Raw genomic sequence first — 12,301 nt, 5'->3', positions numbered from 1 at the left:
CTCTTCCACCACTTCTGGTGCTGAGCACATGGAGTCTTATGGAAGAAGTTGGGGGGCGGATAGAAGGGCACAGAGGAGACAGGAGCTCCACAAGGAGACCAACAAAGCTAAAAAGGCTGAGTCCATGGGATCTTGCAGAGACTGATGCACCAACCAAGGACTACATATGGAGATGACCTAGACCCCTGCTCAAATGTAGCCAATTGGCAGCTCTTTTTCCATGTGGGATGCTTAGTAAGGGAATCATGGGCTGCCTCTGAACATGGGCTGCCTCTGTCATGAAATCACAATTGTCTGCTCTTTGATCACTTGTGCCTGGCTGTGAGGTCTTGCCAGGCCACAGAGGAAGAGGAGCCAGGCATTCCTGGTTCTATGAGCAGATGGCAATGGTGGAGAACTCCCCCTTTCAGTGGACTAGGAGAAAGGGATGGAAGGAAGAGGGAGGGAGGGTGGGACTGAGAGGAGTTGAGGGAGGTGGCTTTCATTGGGATATATAATAAATACATTGTAAAAGACATTTAAAATTTTTAGAAAATGAGGGCAAAGAGAAAATCAGCCATGTGGATGGGCAACTAATTGTTTTGGAAAATGAGGTAAACCAAGAGAAAGCACACTATAAAATCTAAGGCTGCTAGACTTCTCAGCTTTCCGAATGACAGAACTCAAAATAAAATGAAATAAAAATTAAAAGGAGGTTTTGTTTTTATTCCTAAACTTGCTTTATTACATTAGAGGTCAGAAAATGTGGAAGAAAACACAAGTAATATATACAGATGGAGACAGCTGAGGCAAGATTTGTTTAATGTGAAATTTCATACATGTAGCTTTCTCCTGTGCCTCATGGTCTGCACCCGTTTCTTCCCTCTCTCCCTTACTTTCCTTTTATGCCTCCCTTCTCTCCTGTGTCTCCTTGGGGGATGGACTGGATAGTAATCATCCTCCACCATCAGTTCCCTATGAAGCTTGGGCAGTGTCCAATGAAGACTCGAGAATAGGCTGCTCCTTGCTTTTATTGTATCGATGGCACCATTTCTTCACTTCTAGGGCGTGAATATCTTAGCACAAACACCAAACTGACTCATCTGGCCCTACTATTGGCAAGCCAATGAAGGCAGGCAACCAGGATGTAGGAAGAAATAAGAGTCTTAAGTCAGACCTTAGTGCCACAGCATGATCTAATTTCCTTGTCAACATGTAAACCATGGCTTCATGGCTTAGTAGTCCTCAGACTTTTTCATGTCTGTTTGGAAGGCATCTGTATCATGTCCCTCCTTTGGCATCTTATCTGCTTCTACATCTCTGTCTGGACATTTTTCTCCTTTCTTTAAACTCTTTTTAGATGGTATTCAGAAATATGGAAGTCTGCTTGCTTATTTTGCAATGAATTTCCCACTTCTTAATGGCATTCTTTAGTAATTATCCTGAGTTTATGGACATGCTACTAGCTGCACAATAGTTTGCACAATAGCTGCACCTCTGATAGGTTTACTTAGGTTATAGTTTTGAACAACTGCTTCAGGAGGATTCTAAGTTTCAGTCCATGCTACAGAGTGAAACCCTGTCAAATAAATAAATTAATGAATAAAAACTGCCCTTTTAATTTATTGGTGTTTCCCCACATCAAATAACTCAACAACAAAATATGAAAACTTAAGTACTGGATGAATCACCAACCATCCATCATGCACTATACCACTTAATTCTTCTTCCCCAGACATCACTGCCTGATTTTTACGATCTGCAGAGCAGGGACCAGATGCTGCTTGCCTCTTTGCATCCACAACCATCTTGCTGTGTAGGCTTTGCTTGCTCTCCCTTAGTCAGAACCTGAAAATGTGACTTTTTTGAACTCATAGACTTTCTCACTACTATCCTTGTGACTTCAATTCAATTTCCTTCAGGGCCTTCGTTTTATTTGTATTTTTTTTCTTAGAAGAGCTCAGAAATATCCTCTAAGTACATCAACTTCTGAGCTGTGTCTTGGTTTGGATTCCCAGGAGAAAGCCGAAACAAGATTTTGAGTTAAACTAATTTATTAATTTATTTATTCTGATTTTGTGCTTCTGTGGCTGTGTGTGTGTGTGTATGTGTGTGTGTGTGTTTTAATTCTGGTTATTTGTTTTGTTCATCTGATTCTTTTATAAAGAAAGAGAAAGAAAGGCTGTAGAGTTAGGTGGGTAGGACGTGGGAGGAGTTGAGGAAGGGAAAAGAAATGATCAGATATAGAACATGAAAAAAATTCTTCAATAAAAAAATAACAAGTATCCCCAAATAATTTATATGTAGATTCTAATAAAAATAATAATAATAATTTATTTGAGATGTCATCCTGGAAAATTAGAACAAGGTGGGAAGGTGACTCTAGGAGGGGAGGAAGGTAATGTGCATGATCAAACTCATTACTTCTTCAAACTTAGATCAGTCCTGCTGGAAGCTCTGAACTATGACACAAAGAACACATCAGAGGCTAGTGAATGGGTTCAGTGGGTAAAAACTACACACAAACCCAGGGACCTGAGTTCAGTTCCCAGAATGCAAGGTGGAAAGAGATATTCAAACTCCCAAAAGTTGTACTCTGGTCTTTAGAGGCATATTATGGCCTTCATGAGCCTGGACACACACACACAAACAGACACACAGTCCCATTGTCACTGTATTATCCCTGAGTTGCAGATGAATAATGAATCTCATAAACCACAAGCACACACCTAAATGTAAGCAGGCATGCACACACACACAAGCATGCACACACTACATACACTGGCAAATAGTACAGACTTCAACATCACTACCTGTGTTTTGTTTGCCTTTAAGCTAAGCTGGAAAACCTCATGATGGTGGAGAACACCACCCTGGATGTCTTAGGAGAGGTGAGTCACGTCAAATCCTTTGAACATCGTTAATATTGCATGCCAAGCTCTGCCAGGTTGCATAGTTGCCAGGAGCTTTCCCTCAAAAGACCATCCTTATTCCTTGGCCCTTAGCCAGTTCACTACTGCTGAGGGAAAGCAAGCTGGGGTCATTGGAAAACTGAACGTAAGTCCTTGTTTTGACTTACTGTTTACAGAAGGCGTGAGCTGCATCCTTAGGTCTTACTTTCCTGGGGAGTAGAGGGTGCATTTCAGTTGTTTAAATGTCTGTGTGATAAAAAAAAAAAAACCTGAGGGAAGGTGGGACGAAAAACAGTGTGAATCCTGTAAAAGAAAGAGCTCTGCTCAGCTGACGCTTAATTTGTTGTTCTCCTGAGTCCGCTTCCCCATTGCTTTGAGAAGAGGATTGGTTGCCTCCTGTCCTCCTCCAAAACCTGCCTATTTCCCCTACAATAAGAGGAAGGACAGGAGACAAGGGAAAGTAGAACAGGGCGCTCTGAGTTCACCCCTTCAAAGTAGCTCTCAGCCTCCGGACATTGGGTCTAGACTCACTTCCTGGCTGACTGTGACAAGGACAAATTACTTCATACCTCTGTAGTCAGTTCTCGGTTTATATGACATGCCTAAGAATAATATCTGCTTGTTGTGGTTTTAATAATGAAATCAATGTATGAGTAATTCTTATAATATGTGGTGTGTGGCAAATGGTCAATAAAGATTGCTGCTGTGATCATTGCTATTCTTGTGTGTGTGTGTGTGTGTGTGTGTGTGTGTGTGTGTGTATAGTTTGGCTTGGTTTGGTTTGGTTTCTCAATACACATTTTCTCTGTGTAGCTTTTGCTGTCCTGGAACCTGCTTTGCAAACCAGGCCAGCCTCCAACTACCTCTGCTTCCCAGTCTCTGGGATTACAGGCATGTGCCACCATGCCCACAACACTATTATCTGCGTTAACTCATCTTGTGGCCTTGTGACTTCACCTAAGCTTTTCAATATCCCAAGTAAAATGAATGTTCTCATGCGCTCCTGTTACATGGCATGAACAAGGTATATTTCAGCTGCTTCTCACCCAATGAATATTATGATTTGTGATCCTCCTGGACATCAGTCATTTAATTCCATAGCTGCATATAAATCATGCCCCAAATTCTGTACAGTTATTCTAAATGATGCTAAATATGTTTTATCCAAGTATCTGTATCTATTAATTGGTATTATAATTTTAATGTAATAAAATAGATTTAATCATTTATGTTCTGTTCCAATCAAGTTCCAAGCTTTTCAGTGAGCTTCACTCATTTGAGTGGCTTAAATAAATTTAAAAAAAAAATCCAACAATACAGCCTTCAATAGATGTATTTGTTTCTTCTTAGAAACTCTTGCAGATTCTTGGAGCCAGTGTTTCTGAGTAAGATGTCCTCATGCCAGATACACAACCATAAAATCCTATCCAAGAATCCCAGTTGAAAATTTAAAAAGGAGTACATTGCTTCACATCCCACAAGTCATAAAATTTCTTCTTCAGAACCTATGCATGCTTACATGTTGACTGGAAAACAAAAGGCCATGCAGTATTTCCTGAGAAATCAGTGAATATTTATCTCTTTCCAGCTCCATGTAGCCATAGCCTGCCTGGAGATGCTTGAAAATCTTACCAAACATTATTAACTCCTTACTCTAATTTCTTAGAGTTTTTAATTGTTTAATTTCTGTCAAACATTTTAATGTACTTTTGCTTTGCTTTCAACTAGGCTCCAAAATAGAGCATCTGCTATTTTACATAAGAGAAATTAAAGCCTGGAAGCCCTGAACATTTGACTGAGTCACCAGCAAGAGGCTGAGCTCGAGTGCATGTAAGCATACACCCAGGGAGGATGGGACAATGAGAAGAAATGGTGCCTGGGTCTGATAGCACACATATCAAAGTACTGTACATATAACTGTTACTGTATATATCAGTAAAAGTTATATATACTGTTATATATACAGTAACAGTTATATATAGCTATAGGATATAGCTATATAACCATATCAAGTAGTCAACCTCCGTGAGCCTCAGCGTGTTACTCTCCCAGATTTAAAAAAAAAAAAATCTCCCAGACTTTTGCATAATAAATATTTCATACAATTCTTAGGAGATTTAAATTTATGCACAGTTCCGGAATCCATGACACACAATAGATATCTCAGGGTATATTTTTTCTTACTCACTTATCAGTGTCACTCTGCTTCACCAATCCCTTTCTCTGATTGTGCCTTCATGTATCTACTCTGTGGTCAATTCTAGGGCACAAAATGGAATAAAGAAGAGGAAGAACTAGGGTACATCATAGAATCTAGTTGAACCGGGTTTGATTTCTCCATCCAATAACTTGGGAAACTAGAACCTTACTTCCTTATCTTTCTTATCCATGGAAGTGGCCACTGGCTGATTTCAACCTCATAACAGTGATGGAATGAGCAAATGAGAGACTGTTTGCAAACCACCTGTCACCTGGCAGCCACAGGTATTCACAGTAACTCTCCTTTCCCTAATTCCCTAGAAAGGAATTAAGTAAGGGTCCATATACTGAAGGCCCAAGCTTAACAGCCCTCGGCCACAAAATTTGCTGGGGCCTCAATCTATTATGAGTTATGATGCGGTGTTATTGGTTAAATCTACGAAGTTTGTGACTGGTGCCTCTTTTCTGTAGAACAAACATGACCTAGAATTATTCTAATGGTAATACCTCTCAAACTTGGATATACTAGTGATTTCAAAAGAAAATATTTTACCTATGCATATCATGATCTTGTATGTTCCTGAGCACACAACTTCAACAGGCTGCCACGCAGCATCTAAGAAAGGTTGGCTTAACCTGCAGTTTAGGGTCACTCCATGTAGCAGATTTTTGCATTAAACTAAGAGATGCCAGGCCAAACAGCCTCACAGTTAATAGCTAATACAGCAAGGCAAAAGACATGCATGGAGTCCCAAGAGTTTATTGAGGAGTCTGACCTTTTAAAAGCCACAGTGTTTCCTTTATGGGTGTGCTTTTTGCTTTAACCTGGTGACCTCCATGAGCCCATGTCCATGTCATTCCATTCTTTATTATTTTAGGAAAATTGCATCTAAAACAAATGACCAAACACAAAAACACAGGAAACAAACACAACTTAAAGTCACGGTATCTAGAGAGGAAGAGATGATCTACATTAACAAGATCAATGGAAAGCATACTATAACCAAAAAAGAATTAAAAATAAGAAATAATATGAATCTGGCGATTGGGGTCTAACTTTAGCCATCTCTGGTGACATTTTTTCAGAATTCAATAACTTGTGTTTATTTAATTTGAGTTTTGTAAAGCTTGAACCTTTATACATTACTCATCAAGTCTCATGCATGTGACTTATTCATTTATTCTTAAGAGGTTTTTTTTTTTACCTAAAAATTTCATGATTTTATTTATTTTTTATTTTCTTTATACTTTATTCACTTTGTATCCCCCCATAAACCCCTCCCTCCTCCCCTCCTGCTCCCACCCATCCTCCCCCTTCCTCATGCATGCCCCTCCCCAAGTCCGCTGATAGGGGGAGGTCCTCCTCTCCTTCCTTCTGATCTTAATCTATCAGATCACATCCGGAGTGGCTGCATTGTCATCTTCTGTGGCCTGGTAAGGCTGCTCTCCCCTCAGGGGGAGGTGATCAAAGAGCAGGCCAATCAGATTGTATCGGAGACAGTCCCTCTTCCCATTACTATGTAGCCCACTTAGACACTAAACTGCCATGGATTACATCTGTGCAGGGGTTCTAGGTTATCTCCATGCCTGGTACTTGGTTGGTGTATGGGTCTCTGGGAAGACCCCTGTGTTCAAATTTTCTGGTTCTGTTGCTCTCCTTGTGGGGTTCCTGTCCTCTCCAGATCTTACTATTTCCCACTTCTTACATAAGATTCCATGCACTCTGCCCAACAGTTGGCCATAAGTCTCAGCATCTGCTTTGATAGTCTGCAGGGCAGAGCCTTTCAGAGGCCCTCTGTGGCAGGTTCCTAGGTTGTTTCCTGCTTTCTTCTTCTTCTGATGTCCATCCTCTTTGCCTTTCGGGATGGGGATTGAGCATTTTAGTCAGAGTCCTCTCTCTTGATTAGTTTCTTTAGATGTACAGATTTTAGGTTTATCCTCTAAGTTTATATGAGTGAGTATATACCGTGCGTGTCTTTCTGCTTCTGGGACAGCTCACTCAGGATGATCCTTTCCAGAGATTAGCTGCGACAGTCTCTTTTTGTGACCCAAGATGGCTCTGGCTCCAAATGTAAAGGTACATACTTCCTGTAGCCATCATCTACATGTCTAAAAGTCTAAAGCCATGCACTTTAGACACTGTAGGCTTCAGCCCAGACAGGCAGACAGATACAGCCCTGAAAGTGGGGCTTCACCTTGTAGGGAAACCACATCAGAAGAAAATTTTCAAATTTTCAAGGGAGAAAAAAAATTATAGGGATGCAAGAGAGCCAGAATTTCCTCAAGCCTGGTGTTTAGACTTGTTTGTTCCAAGGACGGCTAATTGAGAAAGCAAGTCTCATTACCATCACTGCTTGACAAATCAGTAAAGGACCTGAGGACACAAGACCTCTTTATTATTATTATTGTCATTTATTACAATTTATTCAATTTATATACTTGCTGTGGCCCCCTCCCTCATCTCCTCCCAATCTCACCCTCCCTCCATCTTCTCCCCCTATGCCAATCTCCTAGTCCACTGATAGGGGGAGTGCTCCTCCCCTTCTATTTGACCCTAGCTTATTAAGTCTCATCAAAACTGGTTGCATTGTTTTCCTCTGTGGCCTGGCAAGGCTGCACCTCCCAGGGGGAGGTAATCAGAGAGCTTGCCACTGAGTTCATGCCGGAGAAAGCCCCTAATTTCCTTACTAGGGAGCCCACTTGGAAACTGAGTCTAAGGGCTACATCTGAGCAGGGGTTTTAGGTCTTCTCCATGCATTGTCCTTGGTTGGGGTATCATTGTCTTCAGGGCCCCCAGAGCTCAGTTTTTATGGCTCTTTTGATCTCCTTTTGGAGCTCCTGTCCCCTTAGGTCTTTCTGTGTCCCCCTCATTTCATAAGATTCCCTGCACTCTGCCAAAAGTTTGGCTATGATTCTCAGCCTCTACCTCAATACCTCGATCAGTAGAGTCTTTCAGAGTCTATGGTACCATCTGTGGTAGACTCCTATCCTGTTCCCTGTCTTCTCCTGCTTCCGATATCTATTGCATTTGCCCTTCTGAATGAGGATTGAGCATCTTCCCTAGGGTCTTCCCTTTTGTTTAGCTTCTTTAGGGCTATAGATTTTAGTATGTTTATCCTATATTATATGGCTAATATCTACTTATGAGTGAGTATAAACCATGTGTGTCTCTTTGCTTCTGGGTTACCTTACTCAAGATAATCTTTTCTAGTTCCCAACATTTGCCTGCAAATTTCATCATTTCCTTGTTTTTAATAGCTGAGTAGTATTCCATTGTGTAAATGTACCACACAATTTCTGTATCCATTCCTCAGTTGAGGGACATCTAGATTGTTTCCAGATTCTGGCTATTCTAAATAGACCAGCTACTAACATGGTTGAACAAATATCTTTGTTGTATCCTTGAGCATATTTTGGATATATGCCTAGGAGTGGTATAGCTGGATCTTGAGGTAGCACTATTTCTAATTTTCTGAGAAACTGCCAGATCAATTTCCAAAGTAGTTGTACAAGTTTACATTCCCACCAGCAATGGAGGAGAGTTCCCCTTTCATCACGTCCTCTCCAGCATTTGTACTCACTTGAGTTTTTGATCTTAGCCGTTTTGATGAGTGTAAGATAAAAAATATATATTTTATTTATTACAATTTATTCACTTTGTATCCAAGCTATAGCCCCCTCCCTCATCCTGTCCTAATCCTATTTCCTTCACTCATCAATTCCAAAGCCTCTTGCCCTGTCCACTGTTAGGGGAGGTCCTCCTTCCCTTCTATCTGACCCTAACCTATCAAGTCTCATCAGAACTGTCCGCATTGTCTTTCTCTGTGGCCTGGTAGGTGACACAAGATCTTTTAAGATAGTGGTTTTGAAACCTTCCTAATGCTGTGACCTTTTAATACAATTCCTCATGTTGTGGTGACCCTCAAGCATAGAATTATTTACGTTGCTACTTCATAACTGAAATTTTGCTACTGTTATGAATCATAATGTAAACATCTGTGTTTTCCAAAGGGATTAGGTGACCCTGTCAAAGAGTCATTTGACACCCTCCAGAGAGCCAATGACCCACAGGTAGAGCACCACTGTTTTAAACCAATGTCTCCATCACTTTCAGTAAGGCTGGTTCTAGAACACCAATTATCAGTGAGAATAGGAGACACAGTCTTCCCCTTCTCTTGTCTATACTAGCTCTCTTCTCTGCTGATATTTGCTGCGTTTCTCATCACAGTAAGAAAATACCTGACAGAAACAGCTTAAGGAGGACTGTATTCCAATTTAAAAGGGAGTTGTAGTCATGTTCTCAGAAAACCATGGTTTCAGGAATGTGAAGTTGCTCTGAAGTGTCTGGCCACACTGTCCACACTGAGAAAGATGAATGTTGTTGCTCAGTTTATCCTTTGCCCCCCATCTCTCTTGTGTCTCAAACAACCCAAACTGGCCTCGACATCACTACGTAGGCAAGGGTGACTTTAAACTTGCCATCCTGCTGCCTCCACCTCCAGAATTCTGGGATTACAGGAGTGAGGCCAGCTCCAATTTTCTTTTCATTCAGCCTGGACCTTCGTCCAGATGTTACCATCCACGTCCAGGACATGTCTTCCCTCTTCAATGAAACCTCTTTGGAAATACCCTGATAGATATAGCCAAGGCATATTTTCTATGAGATTCTGAATCCTGCCAAGGTGACAAAGAGGACTAACCAACTCACCAGAAGGGGAAAAGGAGGGAAAGGCACTGGAGGGGTCATCTCCAGTAAAAGGCCACTCCAGCACAGAGGCCACAGTCACACTCAGTATGGTTTTATTCTTTTCCCAAGTTAACATTTCAGACATAGCCTCAGCAACACAGGACAATTTATTCTTCATGTGGGCTATTAGAGTCTTTTTCCTTTTCTTTTCAAAGCATCTCTGAACATTTAAAGATGAGCCTTTTAATAAAATATTGGAGAACAATGGATTGCCATGCAGCTCATATTTTACAGGTGCAAGGAAAATCTAAAACCTACTTCGCAAATGAATGTCTGGTCTCTGAGTATGAAACAAAGTCAACTCATTAAAATTGTGCCTTTGGGCCCTACAAAAATGTTCTCTTTCCTTTAGTCACCCCAGTGATGGTGGTCTCTTTCTTTATTCATTATGAAGCCTTCTGACAGCACCACTTCTCTTTTCTTTCTCCACATTTCTCTCTAGCACTTTTTCTTTATAATTTTCTTTCCTTCATTTCTCCTTACACAGCCACTCCCTTATACCTTCATGTGGAATTGGATTAAATTTTTAAATTTTTGTGAGCAAATTATAATATTTTTCTCCTTTGACTTTTTTAAATTTTAGTTACTGTATGTTTTATGTATTGTGAGTGCAGGCACACATGTGCCATAGTGCATGCATGGAGATCAGAGGACAGTTGACTTATGCCTTCCACAGTGAGTTCTAGGGATGGCACACAGGTCATCAGGCTTGTTTAGCAGGTGCATTTTAAACATCTGACCCATACTGGCAACCCTCACTATTGTTATTCTTAACATTTAAGCCCCATGAGCTGAAAAGTATTTTATTTTCTCTGTCCTAATTACACATTAATTAGTTTTAGTTAGATTGTTGAAAACCCCACAAGATGGGGAAAGGTCATCCAGATGAAACAGCCTTAATGTAAGAATTAAACAGAGTGTTGTGGCCAGAAGAGAAAGAGATGTGTTGCAAAGGTTCAGATAGCTCAGGTGGAAGGCTCTGTGTCCTTCCATCATTGGCTCACACAGAATAACCTTTGTATCCCGTCTTAGATCACCATCAGCGTGCATGCACACACCTCTGCCCTGCTGTAGAGTTTCTGCTCCTCTGAAGGTGAGCTGCCCAGGGAGGCACATTAAATTCAAATCTTCTCCTCCACTGAAACCAAGTGCTACCTGAAAGAGCTCACAGGCACTTTCAGCAAAGTAACCGGAGCATCTCATTAGTGACTTTTGAAGTTCTTACCAAGTGTCAGCGAACACTAGGGACCCTGTAGATAGGCATTTGGTAGGCTCATCCCTGCAAAGATGAACTCACATGATTGCTCATCTCTTCAAAGCACCCCATACACTACTTTGCTTTATATCTGAGCGTGAACTAACATGACGAAGGCCAGTGTTGTCAGAATGCAGGTCTGCGAGCAGACTGCAAGGGATGTGTTGCTGCAGGTTGGTCCTTTTCTGACTGCAGGTATACCTGCTTCTCACTTTTCACCTTCCCACTTCATCTCCAGGTCGGCTCTTCCCCTGTCCTCTCCACCATTCCACTGCCCTCCCTCCAGGACTATGGCCCAGTCACCCTCGACACCTGTAGGGAGACATGGAGGGGCATGGCTTTTGTGCTGCCCAGTGGGGCTGTGGCCACCGTTATCCAGTTCCTCTGTGCATGCTTTTCAGATGCTTCCACAAGGTGGCAGTACCCACAATGACATACACCCCCCACCCAGGCCACAACTCACTTGCCTGACAGAGGTGTCAGGTAGCATATTGTTTGGGATGGAGCTCAAGCACCAGCAGGGGCCAAGTTGGAATACTCCTAGGCCTTAGAAAAGCAGGTGCCCTTGTTCTGGACTATTGGCATTATGGACCTCCTCCTCCTTCTCCTCTTCCTCCTCCTCCTCCTCCTCCTCCTCCTCCTTGTCCCCCTCCTTCTCTGAAACTCTGTTTGGCAGCCTGCTGGTTCTAATCCTCTCTTCATCCTCTTCTCACCTCATCATGTCTCCTCTTCCACAGCTGTATATTGTTCAACAAAAACATTTTTAGAGTATGCCTAGATGAATGCAAAATGTTTTTGTTGAACAATAAGGTTGATGGATGGTTGGGAAGGGACTGGAGATTCACAATAATGGTCTAAAGCTAGCTACAGCTGCCGGTGTGAAGTTTTCAGTTTTCTGCTTTACAGAAATACTGGACTGAGTCCTAGCAAAATAGCCCACTTACTCATTTGTTCTCTTCCTCAGACACTTAATTGTCTCCCCTCAAAAGATTTCTAGTAACAGAGATGTTCCCTGCCCAACAAGTACAATGCTCTTGAGTACACCAGGTGTTCTCAGATACCCATTACAACAAACACTTGTAAACATACAGATTTTCCCTCAGTTCCCCATCTTAGCTGCTTCTGGTCTCTGTGCCGCTCAACGGCTGACTGTATTTTAGAGGCAGGAGAAACGGCCTCCACTCTGGCGCTGTTCAGGATGTGCTCAGG

The 12,301-nt window shown here is 41.8% G+C and overlaps 1 protein-coding gene across 1 annotated transcript in view; it reads left to right on the top strand.

The window, feature by feature from the left end:
• Cd96 (CD96 molecule) overlaps nt 1-12,301 on the top strand; it is a 45,935-nt gene that overhangs the window by 26,398 nt on the left and 7,236 nt on the right. Inside the window, 1 exon segment of the mRNA XM_060370110.1 lies at nt 2,815-2,870. Coding sequence (XP_060226093.1) covers nt 2,815-2,870 — 56 coding nt within the window.

This window comes from Meriones unguiculatus, chromosome 17 (genome assembly GCF_030254825.1).
Source record: "Meriones unguiculatus strain TT.TT164.6M chromosome 17, Bangor_MerUng_6.1, whole genome shotgun sequence".
Lineage (NCBI taxonomy): Eukaryota > Metazoa > Chordata > Mammalia > Rodentia > Muridae > Meriones > Meriones unguiculatus.
Note: the sequence above shows the minus strand (reverse complement) of the source record. Positions and strands in the feature narration are given on the sequence as shown.